Source organism: Pseudorca crassidens, chromosome 8, assembly GCF_039906515.1.
Source record: "Pseudorca crassidens isolate mPseCra1 chromosome 8, mPseCra1.hap1, whole genome shotgun sequence".
Lineage (NCBI taxonomy): Eukaryota > Metazoa > Chordata > Mammalia > Artiodactyla > Delphinidae > Pseudorca > Pseudorca crassidens.
In genome coordinates, this window is record NC_090303.1 from 32482698 (window position 1) to 32507860 (window position 25163).

Consider the following 25163-nt stretch of genomic DNA (forward strand, 5'->3'; position numbering starts at 1 on the left):
ATTAGTTTCAAAATTGCAAAGATCTATACTCTAAAGAAGAATATCAAGGTGAAACTTCATTTTTTTAAACTGAAAATTTAAATGAAAGCATTTGACATCTCAGGAAAATTCTGAGGTGCTGGCCTCAGGATATGTACAAACTAAGATTGTTTATACCTAATGAATAAAAACAACTTTTTTTTTTAAACATCTTTATTGGAGTATAATTGTTTACATTGTTGTGTTAGTTGCTGCTATATAACAAAGTGAATCAGCTATATGTATACATACATCCCCATATCCCCTCCCTCTTGCGTCTCCCACCCTCTATCCCACCCCTCTAGGTGGTCACAAAGCACAAGCTGATCTCCCTGTGCTATTAAAAGCAACTTTTATATAATATAGTGAGAACTGTGAAGGTTACTGTGATAAGTTGGCTCCATTGATTAAACATAGCATTTAAGATAGGATGATTATTAGTCAGTGAGTTTTGTTTTGCTTTGTGGCTATGGACTTCTCCAGACTTTGAATTCTAGCCAACCGTATCACAATGTCTGCCATTATTAACAGTAGGATCAGGCAAAAAAAATATATATCAGCAGAATGTAAACACATTTATTAGACATTCATAGATTATATTCTATTAATAATAGGTTTAACTACAAGTTTTCAGAGAAAAATGTAATTCCTTGATGGCAGGGATCATGTCTTGAAAAATCTAATATTCTCTGATAGGAGTTAGCACACTGCCTTGCACTAAAAAGTTATGTCCTACATGTTTGATTAAGATAGGTGTTATGGTTTTCTGTTGATGCCTAACAAACCATCCCCAAACTTAGTGGCTTCAAACAGCAAATATTTTTGATCTCTCACAAATCTGAGGCTGACTAGATTTAGCATGGCAGATCTTCTACTTCATGTTGTCAGCTGAAGCTACAGTCATCTGGAGGCTTGGCTTGGTTGGAATATCCAAAATGGCTCAGTCTTGTGGCTGGTACTTGGTACTGACTCTTAGCTGGTAGCTCAGCAGGGCCCTCAGTTCTTTTCCATGCAACCTTTCATGATGGTGTGGGCTTCTTACAGTATGGTGTTAGGATTCTAAACACATGAAAGTGGAAGCTGCAGATTTCCTAAGGCCTGGCCTCCGAAGTTTCACAGCATTGTGTTCACTGCATTCTTTTGGTGAAAGCAGCACGTGGGGCTAGTCCAGATATCAAAGTGTTTTTTTCCTCACTTGTATTATTTAAATTCAAATCAGATATCCTTTCCCTGGACAAAAGGTTCTTCTGAAGTCCTGGAGGATTTGAAAAGAATAGAAAGATAGAAATGAGAAATGAGAAGAGGGATTGCTACCTTTCTTCTAATTGTCCTCCCTTTTCCAAAAGAAACACACTGGCCTGGTTGCCGTAATACATTGGTATCCCAACATGATTTTATTTGTCCTTGGGGTAGGCAAAAGATATTGAATGCAAAAAACATTTCACATAGTAAAAATCTCTGCTCTATTTTTAATAACCAGACACTTGTTTGTGACTTATGGGGAAAATAGGCCTAAGTTATGGGTCTTTGGAAAGATTTCTCACACCTCTTCTACTGACCTATAAATTATATTCCTTCTCCCTGTGCCCTGAGAGGAAACTTTATTCATTTGAGGACTCAAGTAGGCAATGAGGCAATCAGTAGCACTTCTTTTCAAGTACCAGCACAGGTACCCTCCTGTTTCATAGGGCTCTCCAGTTGAGTGGTCATTTTCTAAGCAGTAAAATCACTAAGATTAAATTAATTTTATTCTGTAACATAATCTGAACATTTCCTTCTGCTCTGTTTTCCTGAAATTCAGCTAGGAATCTTGGTAATCTTCTGGTGGCACTTAATTTACTGCAATGGCCCCATTTTGTAGGACAGAAGTTTAAAACTGTGATGTGTCACAATCCATTTATAGAAATTTGTTTGTTCTTTAGATTTATAGAAACTTGATTTTCATGACATATAAAGCAAATGGTTTTAAAAGATTCAGAAGTGATTTATAGTTAATACTTCATGATGCAAGGGATGATGTGAAATAATAGTGAAAATTTTTTTTAGAGTTTCACAGTGAAAGTTATAAGTACATTTATTTCTTTTTATGTTCTTCCTTAATTGGATAAGAGTAAAACATTTATAAGTTATATGTTTTTTGTGACAACATTTTTATGATATGCTTTCTGGAAAGCTTGAGGAATTCAGGAATCATTATTAGGGTTAAAATTAAAATATAATGTGGGGGACTGAAGAAAAAGACATTAGATTTAGAAAGGTTTTATGACATACTGAAAATATAAAAAATTAATTTCACACATTACTAACTCTGCTTGTGAAATACTGCATAGAATCCTAGAGAGCTTTCTAATATAATTTTAAGTACTCTGTTCCAAGATATATTTGAGAAAAATAGGAAGTTAGATACACAGCAGGAAATACCTATTTTAATTTTGTTCCTTTTGCCTATGAGAAGAATAAAGGTTTTTTTAATGTGAGAGTATATGTTGAATATTGCTTGAGAGATCTAATTAGGTTTATAAAGCTTTAAAGTTATGTAATCAAGACTTTGCCATAAATGTTAACAGATTACATATTAGATATGAAATGTGGGGGTGGGACAGCAACTGTAGAGAGTCTCTTGCTGAGCGCTGGTGGAGAGAAAAAGGTTTTAAATCACGGTTTCAATTTTGTGGTCATTTTGCTTCTTGTCCTCCCTAGTCTTTAGTGGTACCTATAGTCATAACTTATTCACCATGGAACCCAGGTCTAATGGAAAGAAAATTTTTTTACAGGGTCACAGTGTGTGGTAAGGACAAAGAAAAACTTCTGTAAACTGACACACACTATTGGTTTTTCATCTTCTATTTCTCTAGCTACTTATGCTACATTTTATAAAATTCCATTAACCTCTTTCTCATATAATGCATTAATATTTCAGGTCCCATTTTTAATCTTTGTACATTTTCTATTTTTCTTAAGATACTTTTCCTTTTTTGAAATTTATAAAAACTTGTCATCTGAGGGAATTTTTAAGTTTTACCATATTTAGATTTGTTTTGAACTGGCTTGACTTGGTAATTTAAAATTACATGAATGCCAGTTGAAATTTTCACTTTTTGTAATTTTATGGTATAGTTTAATATTTCTGTGAAATTACACATGTAATTAAAAATATTTCTACATTGTACTGAAGATTTTTGACTCCATGTAAAGACAACTAAAATGCTTGAGTATATTACTGTTCTTAAAGAAAACACAACTAATGATAAGTTAACTAATGATTTGAATTTTCATTCATGTTTATAATTCAGTACTGTAATTATTTTCCTTTTTTAACTTACAACAACAACTAGATAAGAAATCTCTTTATAAATTAGTCTCTTTGTCACCTCAGTTTAGTGCAGAGAGTAAGTTATAATGGAAAAGAATTTGCCCCTTAGGGTTAAGAAGCCCTTGTGTAATCAAGTATTATGAAAGTTACTGAAATCGAAGCTTTAATGAAGAATGGTATAGAATGTTATCAAAAGACATGAATATCTTTGAAGTGATCTTAATCCCACTGTTGGAAGGTGCTTTCAGATTACACTTGTGGCAGATAATATACTACATTACTTTATATACGGGAAAATAAATTTACGTTTAAAAATTAGAAATGTCCTAATTTTCATTTCAGATCTGCTCTCCACAGTGGCTGGTGTCTTTCTACATTATTGCTTATTCATGGATAGTTTTACAACATATCTCTAGCTCTGATTCCTTACTTTTTCTCTAGTACAAAATTCCTTGCTTTCAGGATCACTTTTATTGCATGCTATGATGTCAGCTACCATGGAGGGCTAATTAACAAGGTAAATGTTATATTAAACACACAGAATGGAATTCAGGGCCCAAGCTAGCAAAGGTTCAAAGGTTTGCTAACTTTTTCATTCACTGAGCAAATGTTTATGTATCTATTGTGAGTCAATTTAAAAAGGCGAAATTGTAACTTAGATTTTAAAGAATAGATTAGATAATAAGTACAAGATAGGAGTAACCTGGTTTGGAAGCAGTTTGTATGAGAAAAGTTTTTGGATTTAGCTGACTCCAAGCGTAATATGAGCTCTTTCTGTGAGACTTGATTTACTGATATAAGAAACTCAACTAACCCTAAGCAGGATAAATTCAAAGAAAAACACACCTAGATTTATCATAGGCTGCTGAAAACCAAAAATGAAGAGAAAGCTTCATATAAGAAGATTTAGGCTTCATATAAGCTTATTTCAGATACCTCATGGCATGCATACGTTAGATGATTCACTAGAAGAGCTCATAGGATTCAGGCAGTTACACTCACAATGCTTTATTACACTGAAAGCATGTAAAGCTGAATCAGTAAAGGAAAAAGATGCATCAGGTAGAGTCAGGAGGAAACCAGGCACAAGCTTTCAAAGTCCTCCCTCATAGCGATCACATGGGACACACTTCTCCTGAAGTGAACTGCAGCAACACACACAAAGTATTGCTGACCAACTCACTGAAGCTGACATAAAAAGAAATAGAAGAATTTTAATAGCTCTACAGCTATTAGAGAAATTGAATTCTTTGGGTAGGCAATCATTTCTTAAATGGGGCACAGAAAATACTAATCATGAAAGAAAAAATGGTAAATTGGACTTCATCAAAATTAAACCCTTCTGTTATTTAAAAAATACCATTAAGGAACCAAGATGGTGAAGTAGAAGTATGTGCTCTCACTCCCTCTTGCGAGAACACCAGAATCACAACTAGCTGCTGGACAGTCATCGACAGGAGGACGTTGGAACTCACCAGAAATGATACCCCACATCCAAAGACAAAGGAGAAGCCACAATGAGATGGTAGGAGGGGTGCAATCACAGTAAAATCAAATCCCATAATTGCTGGGTTGGTGACTCACAGAGTGGAGAACACTTACACCACAGAAGTCCACCCACTGGAGTGAAGGTTCTGAGACCCACGTCAGGCTTCCCAACCTGGGGGTTCAGCAACGGGAGGAGGAATTCCTAAAGAATCAGACTTTGAAGCCTAGTGGGATTTGATTGCAGGATGTCGACAGGACTGGGGGAAACAGAGATTCCACTCTTGGAGGGCACACACAAAGTAGTGTGCACCTCGGGACCCAGGGGAAGGAGCAGTGACCCCATAGGACACTGAACCAGACCTACCTGCTAGTGTTGGAGGGTCTCCTGCAGAGGTGGGAGGTGGCTGTGGCTAACTGTGGGGACAAAGACACTGGCAGCCGAAGTTCTGGGAAGTACTCCTTGCTGTGAGCCCTCCCAGAGTCCGCCATTAGGCTCACCAAAGAGCCCAGGTAGGCTCCAGTGTTGGGTTGCCTCAGGCCAAACAAACAACAGGGAGGGAACCCAGCCCCACCCATGAGCAGTTAAGCGGATTAAAGTTTCACTGAGCTCTGCCCACCAGAGCAACACCCAGCTCTACCCACCACCAGTCCCTCCCATCAGGAAACTTGCACAAGCCTCTTAGATAGCCTCATCCACCAGAGGGCAGACAGCAGAAGCAAGAAGAACTACAATCCTGCAGCCTGTGGAACAAAAACCACATCCACAGAAAGAGAGACAAGATGAAAAGGCAGAGGGCTATGTACCAGATGAAGGAACAAGATAAACCCCCAGAAAAACAACTAAATGAAGTGGAGATAGGCAACCTTCCAGAAAAAGAATTCAGAATAATGATAATGAAGATGATCCAGGACCTCAGAAAAAGAATGGAGGCAAAGATCGAGAAGATGCAAGAAATGTTTAACAAAGACCTAGAAGAATTAAAGAACAAACAAACAGAAGTGAACAATATGATAACTGAAATGAAAACTACACTAGAAGGAATCAATAGCAGAATAATTGAGGCAGAAGAATGGATAAGTGACCTGGAAGACAGAATGGTGGAATTCACTGCTGTGGAAAAGAATAAAGGAAAAAGAATGAAAAGAAATGAAGACAGCCTAAGAGACCTCTGGGACAACATTAAACACAAGAACATTTGCATTATAGGGGTCCCAGAAGGAGAAGAGAGAGAGAAAGGACCAGAGAAAATATTTGAAGAGATTATAGTCGAAAACTTCCCTAACATGGGAAAGGAAATAGCCACCCAAGTCCAGGAAGCGCAGAGAGTCCCATACAGGATAAACCCAAGGAGAAACACGCTGAGACACATAGTAATCAAATTGGCAAAAATTAAAGACAAAGAAAAACTATTGAAAGCAGCAAGGGAAAAACGACAAATAACATACAAGGGAACTCCCATAAGGTTAACAGCTGATTTCTCAGCAGAAACTCTACAAACCAGAAGGGAGTGGCATGATCTACTTAAAGTGTTGAAAGGGAAGAACCTACGACCAAGATTACTGTACCTGGCAATGATCTCATTCAGATTAGGCGGAGAAATCAAAAGCTTTACAGACAAAAGCTAAGAGAATTCAGCACTACCAAACCAGCTCTACAACAAATGCTAAAGGAACTTCTCTTAGTGGGAAGCACAAGGGAAGAAAAGGACCTACAAAAACAAACCCAAAACAATTAAGAAAATGGTCATAGGAACATACATATTGATAATTACCTTAAACGTGAATGGATTAAATGCTCCAACCAAAAGACACAGGCTGGCTGAATGGATACAAAAACAAGACCCATGTACATGCTGTCTACAAGTGACCCACTTCAGACCTAGGGACACATACAGAATGAAAGTGAGGGGATGGAAAAAGATATTCCATGCAAATGGAAATCAAAAGAAAGCTGGAGTAGCAATACTCATATCAGATAAAATAGACTTTAAAATAAAGAATGTTACAAGAGACGAGGAAGGACACTGCATAATGATCAAGGGATCAATCCAAGAAGAAGATATAACAATTATAAATATATATGAACCCAACATAGGAGCACCTCAATACATAGGGCAACTGCTAACAGCTATAAAAGAGGAAATCGACAGTAACACAATAATAGTGGGGGACTTTAACACCTCACTTACACCAATGGACAGATCATCCAAAATGAAAATAAATAAGGAAACAGAAGCTTTAAATGACACAATAGACCAGCTAGATTTAATTGATATTTATAGGACATTCCATCCAAAAACAGTAGATTACACTTTCTTCTCAAGTGCGCAGGGAACATTCTCCAGGATAGATCACATCTTGGGTCACAAATCAAGCCTCAGTAAATTTAAGAAAACTGAAATCATATCAAGCATCTTTTCTGACCACAATGCTATGAGATTAGAAATGAATTACAGGGAAAAAACATAAAAAATGATATATGCATAGATGTATGTGTAGAACTGTACACTTAAAATGTGTACATTTTATTGTGTATAAATTATACCTCAAAGTTGATTTCTAAAAACTAAAAAAAAAATGTGAGGGGAGGTAGGAATTAAAAACAAGCATACAACTCTTTTGAGAAGTTTGAGTATAAAACAAAAGCAGAGAAATGTGGAAATAGCTGAAGAGGAAATAAGGTTGAGAGTTTTTTAGGGGGAGTGAGTTAGTAGAGAGGGAGAAATTTAATTAGGGAGAGAAGGAGGCTCGTTGGAGCAATTTCTTTAGGTAGACAAGAAAGGTTGGTTGTGGTGTGTAATTCAAAGGATTGACCGCAGATAGGATCATGGACAGTTCATTTATAGTTAACAGAAGGGAAGATGGAGTATAAAGATACAGATGCTTTAAGATTGGTAGACATTTGGGAGTTTGTGGAAGTTCTCTTCTGATTGGTCAGTGAAGTAGGAATTAAAATCATCAGCTGAGAGTAGGAATGGGGAGATGGTTTTGGGGTTTTGAGGATCAGGTAGAATGCACGAAACAATTAAATAGGACAGTAGCAAAGTGAATGGACTATGGGGAGGAGGACACTGCATGATTACCAGGCAGCAGTAAGAGCTCGAGTCAGGTTCCTGGTCATAAGTTTTAGGTGTTGTTTTAGTTGTTTTCTCCACCTTGTTCAGCTGCATGGGTGCTCACATGGACTAGGTGGAGAGTTGGATTTTACCAAAATTATATTTTTGCTAAAGGAGTAAAACTAGTAAGAGCAAAGGAGTTGAGGGAGCATATTTAAAATGGTGATTATAATTGACTAAAGAATTTGAAATGGGTAAGGAGAGAAAGGAGAAGGTTGGAAGGTGACATTAGATTCATGTATGGTCAAAACGTTTTGGGGTCTGAGTACATAAAAGTGTGTGCCGAAAAGATAAGAGGAACAATCAGAGTGGGTAATGACAAGGACTAGGGTAATGGTTCTCCAAGTATCATCTTGAGACCTCTCGGGGTCCTGAAGACCCTTTCATGGTGTCTGCAAGCTCAAAACTATTTTCATAATAATGAAAATATGAGTAGACTGTGGCTACATGATAAGTGATGACTAATGAAATATGTGCTCATGTGTTCTTGTGCTTTTAAATTTTGTTTTGTTTTTGAATACAGTAAATGTCAATTGGATTAGATCCTAGAACAGAAATACATCAGAGCCTCAATAATGTTTTAAACAATTTTAGATTTATAGAAAATTTTCAAAGATAGTACAAAGAATTCCTGTATACCCCAAACCCAGTTTCAGTTTCTCCTAATGTCATCTTATATTACCATTGTACATTTGTCATTACTATTACTTTGCTATTAACTAAATTTCAGACTTTTTTTTTTATTACTATCTCTTTTCTTTTCTAGGATCCAATCCAGGAGACCATATTGCATTTAGTTGTTATGTCACCTTAGTCTCTCTGGTCTGCGAGTCTCAGCATTTTTAATTTTTCATGACCTTTTAGTTTTGAGGAATATAGGTCAGATATTTTGTAAAACATTCCTCAAATTGAGTTTCTTCTAATGTTTGTATCATGATTATACTGGGTTTATGGCTTTTTAGAGGTAAGGTGCCCTTCTCATCATATCAAGGGTACATGATATTCACATGACATCATGGGTGATGTTAACCTTGATCAAGGCAGTGTTTATCAGATTTCTCCACTATAAAGTTACTGTTTTCCTCTTTCCATACTCTCTTCTTAGGAAGGAAATCACTATGTCCAGCCCATTCTCACTGGGGAGGCGGCAGAGACTAAACTCCTCCTAGAGGGGGAAATACCTATATATATTATTTGGAATTCTTCTGAAAAAAAGATTTGTCTCTTATTCTCTAACATTTATTTATTTGTTTAGTCATTTTATTTATATCAATATGGACTCATGTATATTTATTTTATACTTTGGGTAATAATTCACTACTACGTTATTTGTTCTGTTGCTCAAATTGTTCCAACTTTGACCATTGGGTGTTCTTCCAGGTTGGCTCAATATTTAAAAGTGTAAATGTTTGGTCTAGTTCATGATAATAGGATTGAGTTGCTGAGGCCGGGAAGAAGACAGTATTGTTGTAGGAGATTTTTAGGAATTCAGAGTTCAGGGAGTGAGAAGGAAGAGTAGTTTCAAAACATGACAGTGAGCCAGAGCTAAAATCATCTAGAAATGAAAGGGAGGAATTGAATGATAGATGACAGCTTCATGAGTTTCGGAACAGCGTTGGGTGGATGGTTCGAGGGGAGAGAGGGAGAATGATCTGAAATGGTAATATTACCTCTAGGGCCAGTGGTTTCTTCCAGGGCTATGAGAGGAAAAGCAGTCCTCTTTGAGAAGATTGCAGGGAAAGCAGTGTCTTCAGAGAAGAGTCAGGCTTCTTGTTAGAACAAGAAGAAAGTGATAGTGAGAGAACTGTTGAAGATATAGAGGATTTTGCTGGTAACAGATTGTCAATTCCAGAAGGCACAGTAAAAGAGAACCTCCTTCCAGTATTAGGATGGAATAGGAGATGAAGGTAAAATAGAGGGCCTGCAAAGAGTTACGAAGATCAGTGTGCAAGGGCTGAGTGTAACCTGGGAGCTGTAGTTTCTTGTGGTTCCTGACATCAACAGCGGGGAAGGGAAAATGACTTTAGTCCTGGTGGAGGCAGGTAGTGGTGGTGAGGCTGTGAAAGTTCCTGGGGGGTGCTGTTTTGAGGTCTCCCTTTTGAGCTCTGCAGAGGAAGGCAAAGAAGTATGGAGAGGGACAATTTTACTGAGTATTCATGTGAACTCAGTTATGCAATTGAGGGCTTCCATTTGATCTCTATCAAGTGAATGATAAGAGGCCTGGAGCTGTCTGGTGTTACTAATGTATATATAGTATATACACAGAAAACTGCACAAAACATAAGTGTTCAGCTTGATGAATTTTCACTAGATGAACACACCTGTGTAACCAGCACTTAGATCAAGAAACATAATATTACCAGAACCCAAGAATTAACTGCCTCAAGAGCAACCACTCTTCTGATTTTTAACAAAATTGATTAATTTTGCCTGTTCTGGAAGTTTATATAAATGCAATTGTATAGCAGTACTCTTGTTTGCCTTCCTTTTCCCAATATTGTGACATTGATGTAGTTATAGTTTGCTTATTGTCGTTGTGTAGAACTCCATGTATGATATACTATAATTTATCCATCCTACTCTTGATGGACACTTGGTCTCTTTCTAGTTTTTGACTGTTTACAAAAACTGCTGCTGTGAATGTTCCTGAACATATCTTTCAGAGACATATATTCACATTTCTGTAAGATATATATATATATTTAAAATTAATTTATTTTCGGCTGTGTTGGATCTTTGTTGCTGCACGTGGGTTTTCTCTAGTTGCAGCAAGCGGGGGCTACTTTTCATTGCAGTGGCTTCTCTTTGTTGCGGAGCATGGGCTCTAGGCTCACAGGCTTCAGTAGTTGTGGCACGTGGGCTCTGTAGTTGTGGCTCGCGGGCTTTAGACTGCAGGCTCAGTAGTTGTGGTGCACGGGCTTATTGCTCCTTGGCATGTGGGATCTTCCTGGACCAGGGCTCGAACCCGTATCCCCTGCATCGGCAGGCGGACTCTCAACCACTGTGTGACCAGGGAAGCCCAAAAAGGGCTATTTTTTATCCTGAAAAAATAAAATGCATATCTCTCAAGTAATTCTTCATGTATGAATAAATGAATTAGTGAATATATATTTTTTTCTTAACCATTTTTTTAAATGGAAATTAGACAACAGAAACATTAGAATGTATTCTTTGCAAGAACCTGTGTTGTTCATTATGAAGTATCTGTATACTTTGATAGACAGCTGAGTAGAGGCTATACAAGTTGATATTCTTTGATAATAATATTTCATAGTAATAACACTTTTATTGCAAGGTACTGTAATAAGTGCTTTTATTTACATTTTTTCATTTAATTCTCACAATAATCCATTGAAAGTAGGTACTGTGGTTAGCCCTATTTCGTGAATGAAAAAAGTAAGGCAAATAACCTGCCCAAGGTTATACTATAAGTAAGAATAGAATCAGGATTCAGTTTCTGTCAATTCTGTCCCGGTTTCTACTACATGATAATGCTGATTAAAATTAAGAAGGCTAATGCAGGGTTTGTGCCTGACTTAGGAGGTTAGGAAATTCAGCTAGAGCTAATAAAGTTTCCCCTCAAGAAACAGTTTTTAAGTTCATTCTCCTATAGATGGATGGGTGAAGAAAACTACATTGTACTTTGACAGAAGTTTTGCTTGAGATAAATTTGTTTTGCATTTCCTTTAGCTTCCTTTTTTCTTATTTATACTTAAGTAAATTCCAATCTTATGAATAACTATTGTTAAGACTAAGGTCATTATCTTGGATATTACCACTTTTACTTCTGTTTTATGACTATTAAGCTTTCAGGGAACCAAGTGGCTTGCCTAGATAGATTGTTACTGTAGTAAAGAACTGAAATATAAGCAGATTAAATTAATGCTTTCTATAAAGTTAGTTTTGGATGCACGTCTTTTTATATTTTCAGTTTTAAAATGTTTTTCGCAGTTTTCTTTTTTTTAATGAATTTATGTATTAACTTATTTATTTTTGGCTGTGTTGGGTCTTCGCTGCTGTGTGCAGGCTTTCTCTGGTTGCGGCGAGTGGGGGCTACTCTTCCTTGCGGTGCGCGGGCTTCTCATTGCGATGGCTCTCTCATTGCGGAGCACGCGCTCTAGGCGCGGGGGCTTCAGTAGTTGGGGCACGCAGTAGTTGTGGCACAAGGGCTTAGTCGCTCCGCGGTATGTGTGATCTTCCTGGGTCAGGGATCGAACCCGTGTCCCCTGCATTGGCAAGCAGATTCTTAACCACTGCAGCATGAGGGAAGTCCCTCTACAGTTTTCTTAAGATGCATTATCTACTTTGAATTATTTAATTGAAACTAGGGGAAAATGTCCAGTATGTTTTGCAGCTGGTATTACTAAAAGCTGAATGAAAAATTGCAGAGCCAATTTCATCATGTTATGATATTTATACTTTTGTCAAAATTGTTGCTTTTTTTTTTTTTTTTTTGTGGTACGCGGGCCCCTCACTGTTGTGACCTCTCCCGTTGTGGAGCACAAGCTCTGGACGCGCAGGCTCAGTGGCCATGGCTCACGGGCCTAGCCGCTCCGCGGCATGTGGGATCTTCCCGGACCAGGGCACGAACCTGTGTCCCCTGCATCGGCAGGTGGACTCTCAACCACTGCGCCACCAGGGAAGCCCAAATTGTTGCATTTTAATGCTTGTTTGTGCACATTGGTTTTGAAATGAACCCAGTAATTTATGTTTGAAACTGCTTTAATTTCACAAGTAACAAAGTAGCTAAATTTTATAGGATTACTTCTATTCTTGGTAATCTGACTATAAAGAAAATATATTCAAAATTTTAACATTTTTCTATGTTAATTTTCAGGTTGAAGGTTTAGAACAGATGTGGAAAGATGTTCACTTCAGAGAAAGGGGTTGTGGAGGAATGGTTGTCAGAGTTTAAGGTAATATTTACTGTTTTAATATAATAGTTATATTCCAGAGAAGTTGTGTCTGTGGTTTAAATTCCAGTGACTTTTTTTTTTTTAATGGCTAAAAAGCTAAATATCTGTGGAAGCAAAACAATGTTCCAAAAAATCTTATTAGGGGATTATTTACACATAGTAATCTTTCCTAGGAAATTGACTCCTTTTTTCACCAAGTAGTTTAGTTTGTTTTCTCCCTTTTATGGCAACACCACAAAGAATGGTTAAAGTCTCTGAAAGTTGATGTCATTCTCTCCAACCAGCATGAAAGATTCACTGTTGAAATGTTTCTCTCAATTTGGGGGGCACTGGGAGTGGGCAGATCAACGATGAGGAGGAGATGGGAAGATATTTGCCCAACTTTCTATCAGTGCATCTTTCTCTAGTTGGCTAACCCAGTGCCTATATAAGCGGTATATAACTCTTGGTTAGTTGATGAAGAAAAATAAAACTCTGTTTTCTTGTCTCATGAACTCTTCTTTATGATAGTTAAAATAGTGTTCCTTTAACCAGTTAACTAACTTCTTTTTGTCCCCTGGGTCTTGTTGTTACACATAATTATGTGAGCTTCCTGATCATGAACCACAGGAAGGAAGGGTTTGGGCTGAAATTGTCATTTTTTGTCCAGCCAAGTTAGCCCAAGGCCTCGGACAAAAGTCAGACTTATTGGCTTGTTTCAGTGAGGCAGACTATACAATAGGTACCCTGTAGGCATCTCACCAAACAAAGGAAAAAATAAAATTGTTATAGGATTTTCAGAAAAGGTGAAATTTAAACGAAACAGTATTTTGATAGACTCAAAACAAAGCAGAGCTATGTATAATGGGGTTAAAATCTGACCTGGACTGTGAAGTGGACCCAGGGTCATGTTGTCTTGGGAACTACAAAGTTAACATCTGTGTGGAATGTTCGGTTCAGAAACCGCTTATCTGAAGCCTGCTTCTCTGTGTCTAGGTGACTTAGATCCTCCTGCCAAGAGTGGGATGTTTCATTCTTAACCGATATATGTTTAAATGACAAAGTTCTTGATATCTATGATTTTAGATTACAAGGCTTCTCACTAAGTAAGAATACAGTAGTCATTCAAAAATGGAGGTTATGACACTTTTTAGATGCAGTATGTCCTTGAGAGAAGCAATGTTTCCTGTTAATTTTGTAGCTGGCCTTACCTGTCGTTTTCTCATCCTGATGAATGACAAAGGTTTTCATTTTCTCAGCTTTTATAGTCATGAATTGAATATCTTTCTATGGATCCCGTAACTCATCATAAAGTGATGTAGTTATACATGCACTTATAAAAGGGCACTGTATATAGTATACATATTTTAATAGTTTGATTAAATCTGGTGTGTGCCTTTTTTTCTTACATATGTTGTCTTTGTGTTTTTAAGCTTTTTTCCTGCTTCAAGAGTGTTTAATATGGTTCATTACCATGATTTTTTTTTTTTGGCAAGTTGATTAAAATTGTCAAGTTTAACAGTTGAATACTACTTCTAGGGCATCCTTATATTAATGATGAAGTAAAATTTGCAAAAGCAATTAGAGCCAGTTAGCCGTTCTTTACTATGGGAGTTGTGTCAAGAGGGCTCGATAAAGGATGTGAGGCTTAGGGGAGGATCAACTATTAAGGCAAATAACTGAAAATCATGACTAATTCTCTTCCCTTCCCATCTTTTTGTTTATTTCTTTCCCTTCCTGCGAAGGAAACTTTTCCTTGAGAGGAGGGGAGTAAGATCCTGGGCCCCATGAAATAAAAGGTTATTTAACTTTCCCCTAACGCGCCAAAATTAAATTTACCCAATTTTCAATCAATTTGACATAACAAATGATTTAAATTATTGTCAAGTATAAGGGAAGATATTTCCTATTCCTTGGTTAATTTGGTAGGCATTTCTGAAAATTATTTTGAATTGTGTTAATGTGTGTTGAATTCAGCTCTGTTTATATTTGATGAAGAGATTAAGGTTACCAGACAAAATCAGCAGCATAGTAAAAGCGATAGAAGATAGGAAAGTGCATGAGAACAAATCTCCCAAGTATACTTTTATAATTGAATATATTGTCTTTTGAAATGATTTGTGATGTTAATTATGTATTTTGGTGAAAATATTTAAGAAATAAAGTTTAGGGATCTTCTATCTATCTACCTATCTATCTATCTATCTGTCATCTATCTATGCCTCTGCTTGGTTGTTTAATCTAATAACCGTCGTGCTAATAAGGCCAAGGTCATCATGATTAATAAAGTAAGTGGTACAGAGTACATGGGGCTGAGAAGTCAGACACCCTTTGGTCTAATCATAATTTTTCCTCTAGGTGGTTTTACGATGTTGGACAAATCACATAACTTCTTTGGGTCTCAGTATCCTCACCAGAAAACCTGAAATAGGTGGTCTTTGAAGATGATTTTAGCTGTGCACTGTTCCATGGGTACAGTCTGAACTCCCAACCTCATAACGTCACTCAACATTCTCTCAAATGCACAAAGACAATGCAGTTTGCTTTGGGCAATTTTTATTTCTTTTTTCTTCTTTGCCTTTGGAAAAACTAGTATTTACTCTAGCTATGGGCCCTCATTAATATTCTCTTAGTATACCAACAAAGAGAATTAGACTCAGACTTCATTATTTTAAGGTTTCATGAATAGTTAGTTCAATCTCTGTCTTTACAAATATTTATTTGTAAAATATTATCTTTTTCAGATTGTATTGTGTTTTTCTTAATGTTATATATAGATTTATCCGCCAAATTTTTGATTTTCTGGTAGTCACTGAATCGCAATATGTGACTCAAAATCTAGTCTTATGTGTAATGTTGTTGGTCAGAATTGTTTTATTTATTGGTTCTCCACCCATCTGTCCATCTTCATTAATTCTCTTCCACCCAACCCATATCACTTCCTTATATTTTATAAAAGCCATCTGCCAAATGATACTTTAGTATGAAGCATCTGTCTTCTTCAAATTTTGCCAAGACTAATTTCCTACCATAATGTCCCGTTATAACTTCTTTTGTCTCCAGTTCTGCCTTCTGAAAAGTGAGAAAGCTTAGCTGGTATTTAAGAAGGCAAGTACCTTTGAACTAGTACAGTGTAAGAAAATTTAAAGGTTTGCTGTCATAGTATTTAAATCCATAGGCTCTTTTAGATCTTAAGGTTTTCAAAGCACTGTTCATAAACACAGCAATTGTATTTTCTCTCCTTCTATAGACAAAAGTAACTTTTCCCACATTCACAAAATGAAATAATGACAGAATTGTGATAAAATATAATAGTTCACTACCCTAATTTTTGGGAGATCCTTCCTCTCATTTAGCAGTAGTAGCCTAGGCCCAGGATATTTTCTAGAACTTGTCTTTTCAGAAAAGAGCTGTCCTTTTGCTTTTGGCTGTTTCACAAAAGATATTTTACCTCATGAGGGTTAATTGGTACATAAACTGAAAATTGTAGTTCACATTTTTAATGACTCTTCCAGTTTTAGCCTAGATAGTGTATGTAATAATGTTTCAATTCACTAATCATTTTTTAAGATTTATTTTTCAATTCACTGGGTTTAAAATTTTATGTTTAGACACGCGTATGCACATGTGCACATACACACACATATATGAATGTGTTTTACATGTATACTTAGGTTTGTTATCATTCAGGTGATTGGAAATCTGTTGTTTATTTGACTATTATTCCCTTTTATATAAATTCCATCAATATTAGGTTTACTCTTGATCAAATAACGGAAATGGAATGTTGCCTGGAGATCTTTTGCTACATGCTTTTGAAATACTGAAGAAAGCCCTAATCTCCTCTTTGTGTAAGCAGCTGCAGTGAAACTCCCAGCTTCCGTCTCCCCCAACCCTGGAAGAATTGTGGAAGGTTCCCAGATAGTTCACATTTACTTACCATTCTGGTAAACAAAACTATCTTAATAAATTAAAAAAAGAAGCTATTCACTCATATATCCTAAGGTGAAATGTGACCTATTTTTAAAGAATCTACTGAAGAGTAAACAGTGACAGTATTTATTTCTTATTTTGTTCATCTATATAAATGTCTTCAGCAAAGATTTGAGTACGAGGCTTTGTGCTGTATGCTGTGGATGGAGAGATAAGATAGTTCTTGCCCTCAAGGAGTTCACAGTAGGGTAAAAATGAACCAAATGTCCTTATTATAAAAATTAATGCTGTTTAATTTTCTGTGTCTATTTATGCACACACCCACCTATATACACTAACCATAACCCATTTTAAATCATGAAATACTAGGATGTGGGACATGTAAGAAATAGTGTATATCTTGGCATGACTGTTAGCAATATCTTGAGACATTATATCTACTGCAGGATTAACATTGTTGATTAATTGGTTGATTGATAGAAATAATTTTCATGGGAAAAAATAATGACTTGGGAGACAGAAGTTGTTAAGGAAGGGGTATACTCTAGAAGGATAGGTTTTTATCATTTGTTATGATGAAGTGGGTTTTTATTTTTTTGTTTTTCTTCAGATTTCCCTACTACTTTTATCCTAAACCGTCTGACTTACTACTGGAGTTTTATCTCTTCCCATTCCTCTCTGGTCATAGTGTCCTTTCTGAAAGGGTGGCTCTGTGATTAGTTGCTGCTATTTTAAATGGAATTAAGAACACTAGTTTGTTGGTAGTATGACTATCTTTTTCTCCAGTTCTGAGAAGTAAAAAATTTCCCCCCAATTCTGTAAAGTAGAACAGTCTTACTTAACAGTCACAACATGTAACTCAGGAGTTACTTTGATAGATGAGCTGTGGCTTTAAGGTTTGAAACATTAGATCCTTATATAACATGTTTATTAAGAAACAGGATAAAATACTGCTAATAAGATTGATAACCTGTATAATGCTACAAAAAATGTATCTCTGGCTTTACAAATGATTTGTATTCTTATTTCTAACCCCAAACTGTGATCAAAGATGAAGTGCTGAATGTTAACTTATGTCCCTGTTGATGTTGAGGATTAAATATATCTTTTATTTTATTTTTACAATTTTTTTGTTGAGATATAATTCACATAATGAAAAATTCACTATTTTAAGATGAAAATACAGTGGTTTTTAGTGGTTTTACAATGTTGTGCCACTAACACAAGCATCTAATCCTAGGACATTTCCATCACCTCCAAAAGAATTCTTCCTTCTCCCAATTCCCTGTCCCCCAATCTCTGGCAACAACTAGTCTGCTTTCTGTATTTGGATTTGTCTGTTCTGGACATTTCATAAAAATAAAATGTATTTTTTAAAATTTGTTTAGACACTACCAGAAACATCTTTACCAAATTATGCTACAAATTTGAAAGACAAGAGTTCTTTAGTTTCATCTCTCTATAAAGTTATCCAGGAGCCACAAAGTGAGGTAAGTACTCTAACAGTTTATTGTGCTAGTAGTATTCATTTGATTGATTTTTTAATTTGTTACTGTGAAAAATAACACATATATTAAAAAGGGTGAGAAAAGTATAGTTTAAAGAATTGTAATATATATTCTGGAGTGTTTAGCTGATTACTTTTGAGAAGTGGATAGAGGGATAAGAGAAGAATACTTTATGTGCAGAAAAATGGCAGAATAAAAAAAATTATAATAAAATGAGCTCCAGTGTACCATCACCCAGACCAAGAAATAGAATTATTACCATATTCCAAAGCCACCTCTGAACATGTTCCTGCTCATCTACCTATGCATTATGTATGTAGGTATCTGTCTGTCTATCTATCTATATATCTATCTTGCTGGAGATAGCCTTGGAAAGTCTGGGTCACTGCATTCATTTATTCATTCAGCAAATATTTGTGTGCCCATTATGAGCCAGCTGCAGTGCTAGCCAACAGAAAATCAAAGATGAGTAGCACATGGTCTTTATCCCGTAAGAGGAAAGGGAGGAAATGTGTAAATACATGCTTTCAAGGCAATGCCTAACTGAGTCTAGATGGATTTGCACATGTTTTCCAGGTGTGGAAAGTAAAAGGACATTCCAAGCTGTAGGGATAGTATATGGAGGCCTGAGAAAATATGCGGAATTTGAAGAGTAGCAAGTAGTTTGGTCCTGCTGGTGTTTTTCCCAGTCCTTTCTTCTTTTCTCTGCGTGCCCCTCCACCCCACCCCGCATTTCCTTTTCTTTTTTAGATAGCAAGTTTACTTTGAAGGTGACAAAATGATCTATACTCCAGATTCTGGTGCTTATAAATCCCACCATTCATAGTAGAAATATAATAGGTAAGGATTGGAAATAGTGAGGAAAATCAAAAGGCTTGGCATTCAGATAAAAGCAAATAGGCTAATGCAGTAGTTAACAAGAGATGAAAGACTGTTGGGAACTGAAGCTGGAAAGGTAGGTTTAGGTTGTAACCATGGCGGGCCTAGAATTCCATCATAAGCAGGTTAGACTTTTTTTGTGCTGATGACTTGACCAGTTGATTGTTTTAGGAAGGTGGCTATGTGGAGGACAGATTGGAGAATGGAAAAAATGAAAGCAAGAAGACTAGGAGGCTATGACAACAGTGTAGGAGGGCTGTTGAGAACCTGAACTAGGGCAGTGTCAGTGGGAATGGAAAGAGGTGGAGTAGAGAGGAGGAGTATGAGGTATGCATTCTTTTTATACTTGAGTTTGGTAGGTGAAACGATAGGCTCTAAGACCACTAGTCCTATTATCTAGGGGTAAAACAACTTACACCCTGACGTCTAGTCCTATGTGGACCTATATGCCTTTGGGATGAAACTATCAAAACTAGAGTCTTTTGTTATTTGAGTAGGTAACCTCTTTTGGAGGGTGTCTAGAATAACCCAGCTTCTACTGATTATTCCATAGAGAAGATTATAAAGATTATGAATTTTAGGTGCTGAAAAAAAGACTAGGGTTTATATTGACAAGACAAAAACTTTAACTGGAATAACTAAATAGAGCAACCTTCCTCCTTCCCAAAGCTACTTAATTTGTATAGTAGCTTGTTTTCTTGAAGGGTTTTAGTTTTTGAAGTATTTGGGTAGAAGCTGTCTTACAGTTTTCCATGTTTATTTGAGAATTATTTTACCAAATGGATCAAGTATAGCTGTGTGCTTTATTATTATTTTTTTAACAAATTAAGTCTTATTTATCATTTACTGATCAGTATTTTGAAAGACTTAAAAACTATTTCTCTAATGAAGTGTGTTTTAACCAGGCTGCTTTGGATAGAGGTAAATTTCTGGTAGACTAGTTTGGTTCATAACATTTCTTTCATTCAGATGACAGTGAGCTCTGATGGCTCAGAGCAGTATATCTCAAACTATTTGTGGTGAAGTACCAGTTTAATATTTTTTTTCCAGTCTCTCACAGACCAATATGTGTACCTAATGTGTATGACAAGTATGCAACTCACATCACATGCGAGGTGCCACATAAATTTGATAACCCCTAACTGATCCATACTCTGTTCAATAAGTCTGCTGATCACCCTCTTGGTTATTGCAGCCATATCAAGTTGCTATAAAAGTTTTTAAATATTTCCTCTCAATTTCTGTATTTATATTGTTGAGGACTGGTAACAGTTTGTAGACGGTCTTCAGTCCATGGACCACACTTTCAGAAGCACTGGTTTAGGAGGTTTTGCATGTAAGTTTGTTTTATGTTTTTAGCCTGATGAATGTGGTAAAGACAGTGTGTATTCTGTATTCTTAAAAAGACAACTCAGTCTTTAAAAATGTACTTAGAAGTGCTTCTAAAATATAGCAGTGTCTACTTTAACATCATAACCTTCCTTTTGCTCTTTAGAACATTTTGTGTCTTAAAGTGGAGATATTCCCAAAAAGTTGCCGTCATTGTCTTTTGGCATTTTTGAAATTTGGAACGTTGATTCTGCGGTTATTTGAAGTCTGGGAAATTTGGTATTTGGATTTTACAAGTAGTACTTTTTCATTATTCAGTTAAATTCATTTGATAAATATTTATTGAAGACATATAGTGTGCCAGAAATCACTTAGAAATGTAGCAGTGAACAAAACAGAACAAATTCTTTTTCTTATAGATTAGAACTTGTATTCTGGTAGGTGAAAGAAACATTAAACAAATACCTAAATGTATAATAAAATGTCAGTGATAAAACTGTGAAGATAAATAAAGCAGAGTAGGGGAAGTATGTGTTGGGACTGAGGAGGTGATGGTTGAATTAAGGTCTGAATGAATTAGAGGAAGAAAACTAAACTGGGGCAAGAGCTTTCCAGAGAGGGAATAGTAAGTGCAAAGGCCCTGAGGCAGGTATGTGTGGCAGGCTCAAGAAACTGTAAAGAGGCAGTTTATGGATACAATGAAATTTCCTTAACCAGTGCTTTTAATTGACTAAGATAGGCATAGGATTAGAGGCTAACAATGCTCAAGTCTGTTATGAAACCAGCTGTTTTTTTTGAAAAAACCGCATAAAATCTTCTAGGCATAGCAATCCCAGAGTGAGAGGAGGTCAGTTCATTGGCTACTGGCACATGAAGAGTAGTGCCCTCCAACTTTTCTGTATCTGTTTCCTACCTGTATTCTCAGTAACTGTTCAATTCAAAAAAAGTTTGGAAGATTCTCTTGTGAATTTACCCAAACTTAGCTCTTTTCCATCTTCTATCCCTGCTTTAGTCATTTAAAGGCATTTTTATGATACATTTCTGTTACCATTAAAATTCTCTCTTAAGATACAGCTTCTTACTTATGAATAGATTGTTGTAAAAGTTCATTTGTAACTCAGTTGTTTCAGAATTCAGAATGTATTTTAGAATGGAAAGAAGGTACATGATGTTTAGACCATAAAAAGGCCATTTAGCACATCAAAATATACTTGAGGTGCAGTTCTCTCTTAACAGTATTATGAAACCTACCCACCGAGTATAACAATGTTTTCATGAGAAAATAATTCAAAAGTTCAAGCAAGACACTAGGAATACAGCATGTTCTAATGCTCCATTGCTTGTCTCAAATATATTCAGGTTAGGGCTTCCCTGGTGGCACAGTGGTTGAGAGTCCGCCTGCCAATGCAGGGGACGCGGGTTCGTGCCCCAGTCCGGGAGGATCCCACGTGCCGCGGAGCGGCTGGGCCCGTGAGCCATGGCCGCTGAGCCTGCGCGTCCGCAGCCTGTGCTTTGCAGTGGGAGAGGCCGCAACAGTGAGAGGCCGCATATCGAAAAAAAAATATATATATATATATATATATATATATATATATATATTCAGGTTAGATAAGTCAGACACTGCTTGTGTTTCCCACATTGTATATTGTTTTATTCTTTTCTGACATTTTTCAGGTATGTTTATAAAGGAGTTAGAAAGCCTTGCCTTCAGTCAGACATGGGCTGTGTGATGTTTTTGATTTCAGTTGATAGCTTCTTTGTCTCAATTTCCTTATGTAGAAAGTATACATGAGGGTAATGACATTGTACCATATAATATTGTGGGAATTAAATGGGTTCATATATGTGAACGTACTTTGCAAGCTGTAAAATCCTGCACAGATACTGGTATTTACCTCTAGTGTTTTGATATGCATAATTTCATCTAATCTCATTGCAATATATAACTTCTGCATCCCTTTTGAATCTGTCTTCATTTGGTTCTGCTTTCATAAACCAAAACTCCATTTAATTTTAGATTTTAAACCAGTTTAAAAGGCCTTTTGGAGTGTTTTGATTAAAATTGATTATGTGTTCATGCAGCCTATTGAATAAATTTTCAGCATAAAGTTTCACAAGCTTGCAGATAATTTTTAGACTATATTAATTGATTTAATCAAAGCTTTCCGTGGTATTTAGAGAAGACCGATATTACACCACAGTACAAGATTATCGACCCTGGTCCACAAAGAAATTTTAAAACTCCATCCTGAAATCTAAACATTCCCCTACCAGTCTTTCTTCCACCATCCCCCTCTCCATTCTTCCAAATTCCTACCCTAAAAACTTTCCTTGCTATCTGTGAATGGGGTTACTTTGCCTCTGACCCTGCAGTTTCCTTTTGCCTTTGCCATGCCACAGTGGACACCTGTTGCACTCTGATGACCATTCTGAGAGTGGAAAAATGTTCCTTAACTGTCAGAAGATAGTTTTTCAATAGGAAAGACCAGTTTGATTTAGTCAATATTTATTAAAGTATAACTTTTTCTGTAATACTGACTTTAATTATACCCGGTTTGCTTTACATATTGAACTTTTTTGAAATCAAAACATCCACTTTAGTTCCTGTTCATTCCAATTATTGGCAGTAGAAAATCTGTTTCGTAAATTGACGTCAATCTATTGCCTAAGTTAGTGAAGTGAATGAACTCCCATTCGCTTAAAATATAATAGTAGCCTGCTTGTTTGAAAAGTAGCCCTGACATATTCGTTAATGACGTGTGTGATTATATATGCTTTAAGATAATACTTACCTATAAGAGTCTCTTATCTTGACTTTCTGATTTTTTAAAAAAATGTCTGTTATAAAGATACAGTCAGCTCTGTTAACTGGGTAGCTGGGGGAGTGTGGTGGGGGGAAAAAAAGGCTATCAGTAAGTCCAAATCAAGTTTAAAATAAAATGATAGCAACGTTTAGATCATCCAGGGGAATTAACCATGGTTACAGTAAGAAACTAGACCTAAGGGCTTTATATTATTCAGCTTCTCCCTCCACATACTGGTCATTGCTGTCCCATGCTGCCTAGTTATAACTCAGGAGGGCAATGAGACAGTAACTCCCTAGGACTCCCATTTCAATTTCTCCAACCCTGTAGCCAATCATTTATATTGACATGTTTTATCTGGAAGCAAGGACATTCAGGAAGGAACTTCTCACAACCTATCTATTTTAGGAATTTTAAAAGATACGGTTTTAATAACAATACTACCTTCGAGTTACAGAATGTTTTAGAGTTTATAAAGTGCTTCAGTATACACTTAGTTTGCAGTTTGGCCTTCCACTAGAGTTCATTACTAAATAGCTTAGCTGTGAATAGTTTTGTGTTTCCAAAAAATGGAAACATTTGTATATTTCAGTAATTACCAATCAGGGAAAACCTTTTATATTTAATACATCAGTGTCATTCAAATACAGTCCAGTCCGTGAATGAATATTTTGTCTTTCTTGCAGTTGCTAGAACCTGTCTGTCACCAGCTCTTTGAATTCTATCGCAGCGGAGAGGAGCAGTTGCTTCGATTTACACTGCAGTTTCTTCCAGAACTGATTTGGTGCTACCTTGCCGTCTCAGCCAGCAGAAATGTGCATAGCAGTGGATGCATTGAAGCTCTTCTCCTAGGGGTTTACAATTTGGTTTGTATTTAATATAGTTAAAATGTTTTCTGACAAAAGCCAAGCATATAACCCTTTCAACAAAAATGAATGCATATTGGCAACTATTTTTCATTTTAGTAAAGCTAATATTTATTTTTAATACATCAAATGACTCGTAGCTCATTCTCCCAAAAATAACTTTCTGGAGGTTGAAGACTATATGGGCATACATACAATTATGTAAATATACATTTTTTGATTGATTGGAGACTAAGAATCAGTCCATTTAAATGATTTTATGGAGGTATCTGAAAATACCAGTGTTGAGTTTTCAATTTTTTAAACTTAAAATCCACTGTCTATAAATTGTCTATTGTGACCTTCACAGACAGTTTGGGAGAAAAGATCTAGTCTAATATCTACCAGTGATAATTCTGTAAAATCTGGACTGTCTCCAGACTTCACACCATTCATTTAAAATATATAGTTTGCATTACTAATAGTGTTTGTATATTAAATAGTACAATATTCTAGATACATACTTAAGGTTTGTACTTTTTAAAGTGTAAAAAAAAATTTAAGGGTCATTTCATAATGTATTTCATAACTATGTTAATTGATTTAGAAAGTAGAACTTCTTACATGAGAAAAAATCAATGATTATTACCACACTGCGTCTGTATTTCATCCTTAAAACTATGTTACTTACATTTTAAGGAGAAGGTTAACTCCTAGTATTTATGAATAATCGATTATCATAGTTTAAGATTTTAGCTGAATTTAAAATTCCTTTCTTCTCAGGTCTTTTTTTTTTTTAGACTAACAGTTTAAATTCAGCTTTTAAATTTATGTGTAAAAAATAAATATTGTAAGATATTTTCTTTCATTTTTGTAGGAAATAGTTGACAAACAGGGACATAGCAAAGTATTGAGTTTTACGATTCCATCTTTATCCAAACCATCTGTATATCATGAGGTAAGTGACATTTTTATCAAAGTAAGTTTATTGGTCCTAAGATTTGAAGTTGCTATAAATTAGGGTCTGGTTATTGA

General features: G+C 36.0%; 1 protein-coding gene across 33 annotated transcripts in view; it reads left to right on the forward strand.

Moving 5' to 3' along the window:
* The window catches only part of HYCC1 (hyccin PI4KA lipid kinase complex subunit 1), a 183569-nt gene that overhangs the window by 22343 nt on the left and 136063 nt on the right, over window positions 1-25163 (forward strand). For all 33 annotated transcript variants that reach the window (XR_010945437.1, XR_010945438.1, XR_010945436.1 and 30 more), the window contains exons 2-5: window positions 12773-12851; window positions 18152-18253; window positions 23970-24149; window positions 25006-25086. Coding sequence is in view for 3 of the 33 variants with exons in the window: in XM_067746162.1 (XP_067602263.1) it covers window positions 12801-12851; window positions 18152-18253; window positions 23970-24149; window positions 25006-25086 (414 nt within the window). In the remaining 30 variants the exon portion in view is untranslated. The remainder of the gene's footprint in view (window positions 1-12772; window positions 12852-18151; window positions 18254-23969; window positions 24150-25005; window positions 25087-25163) is intronic.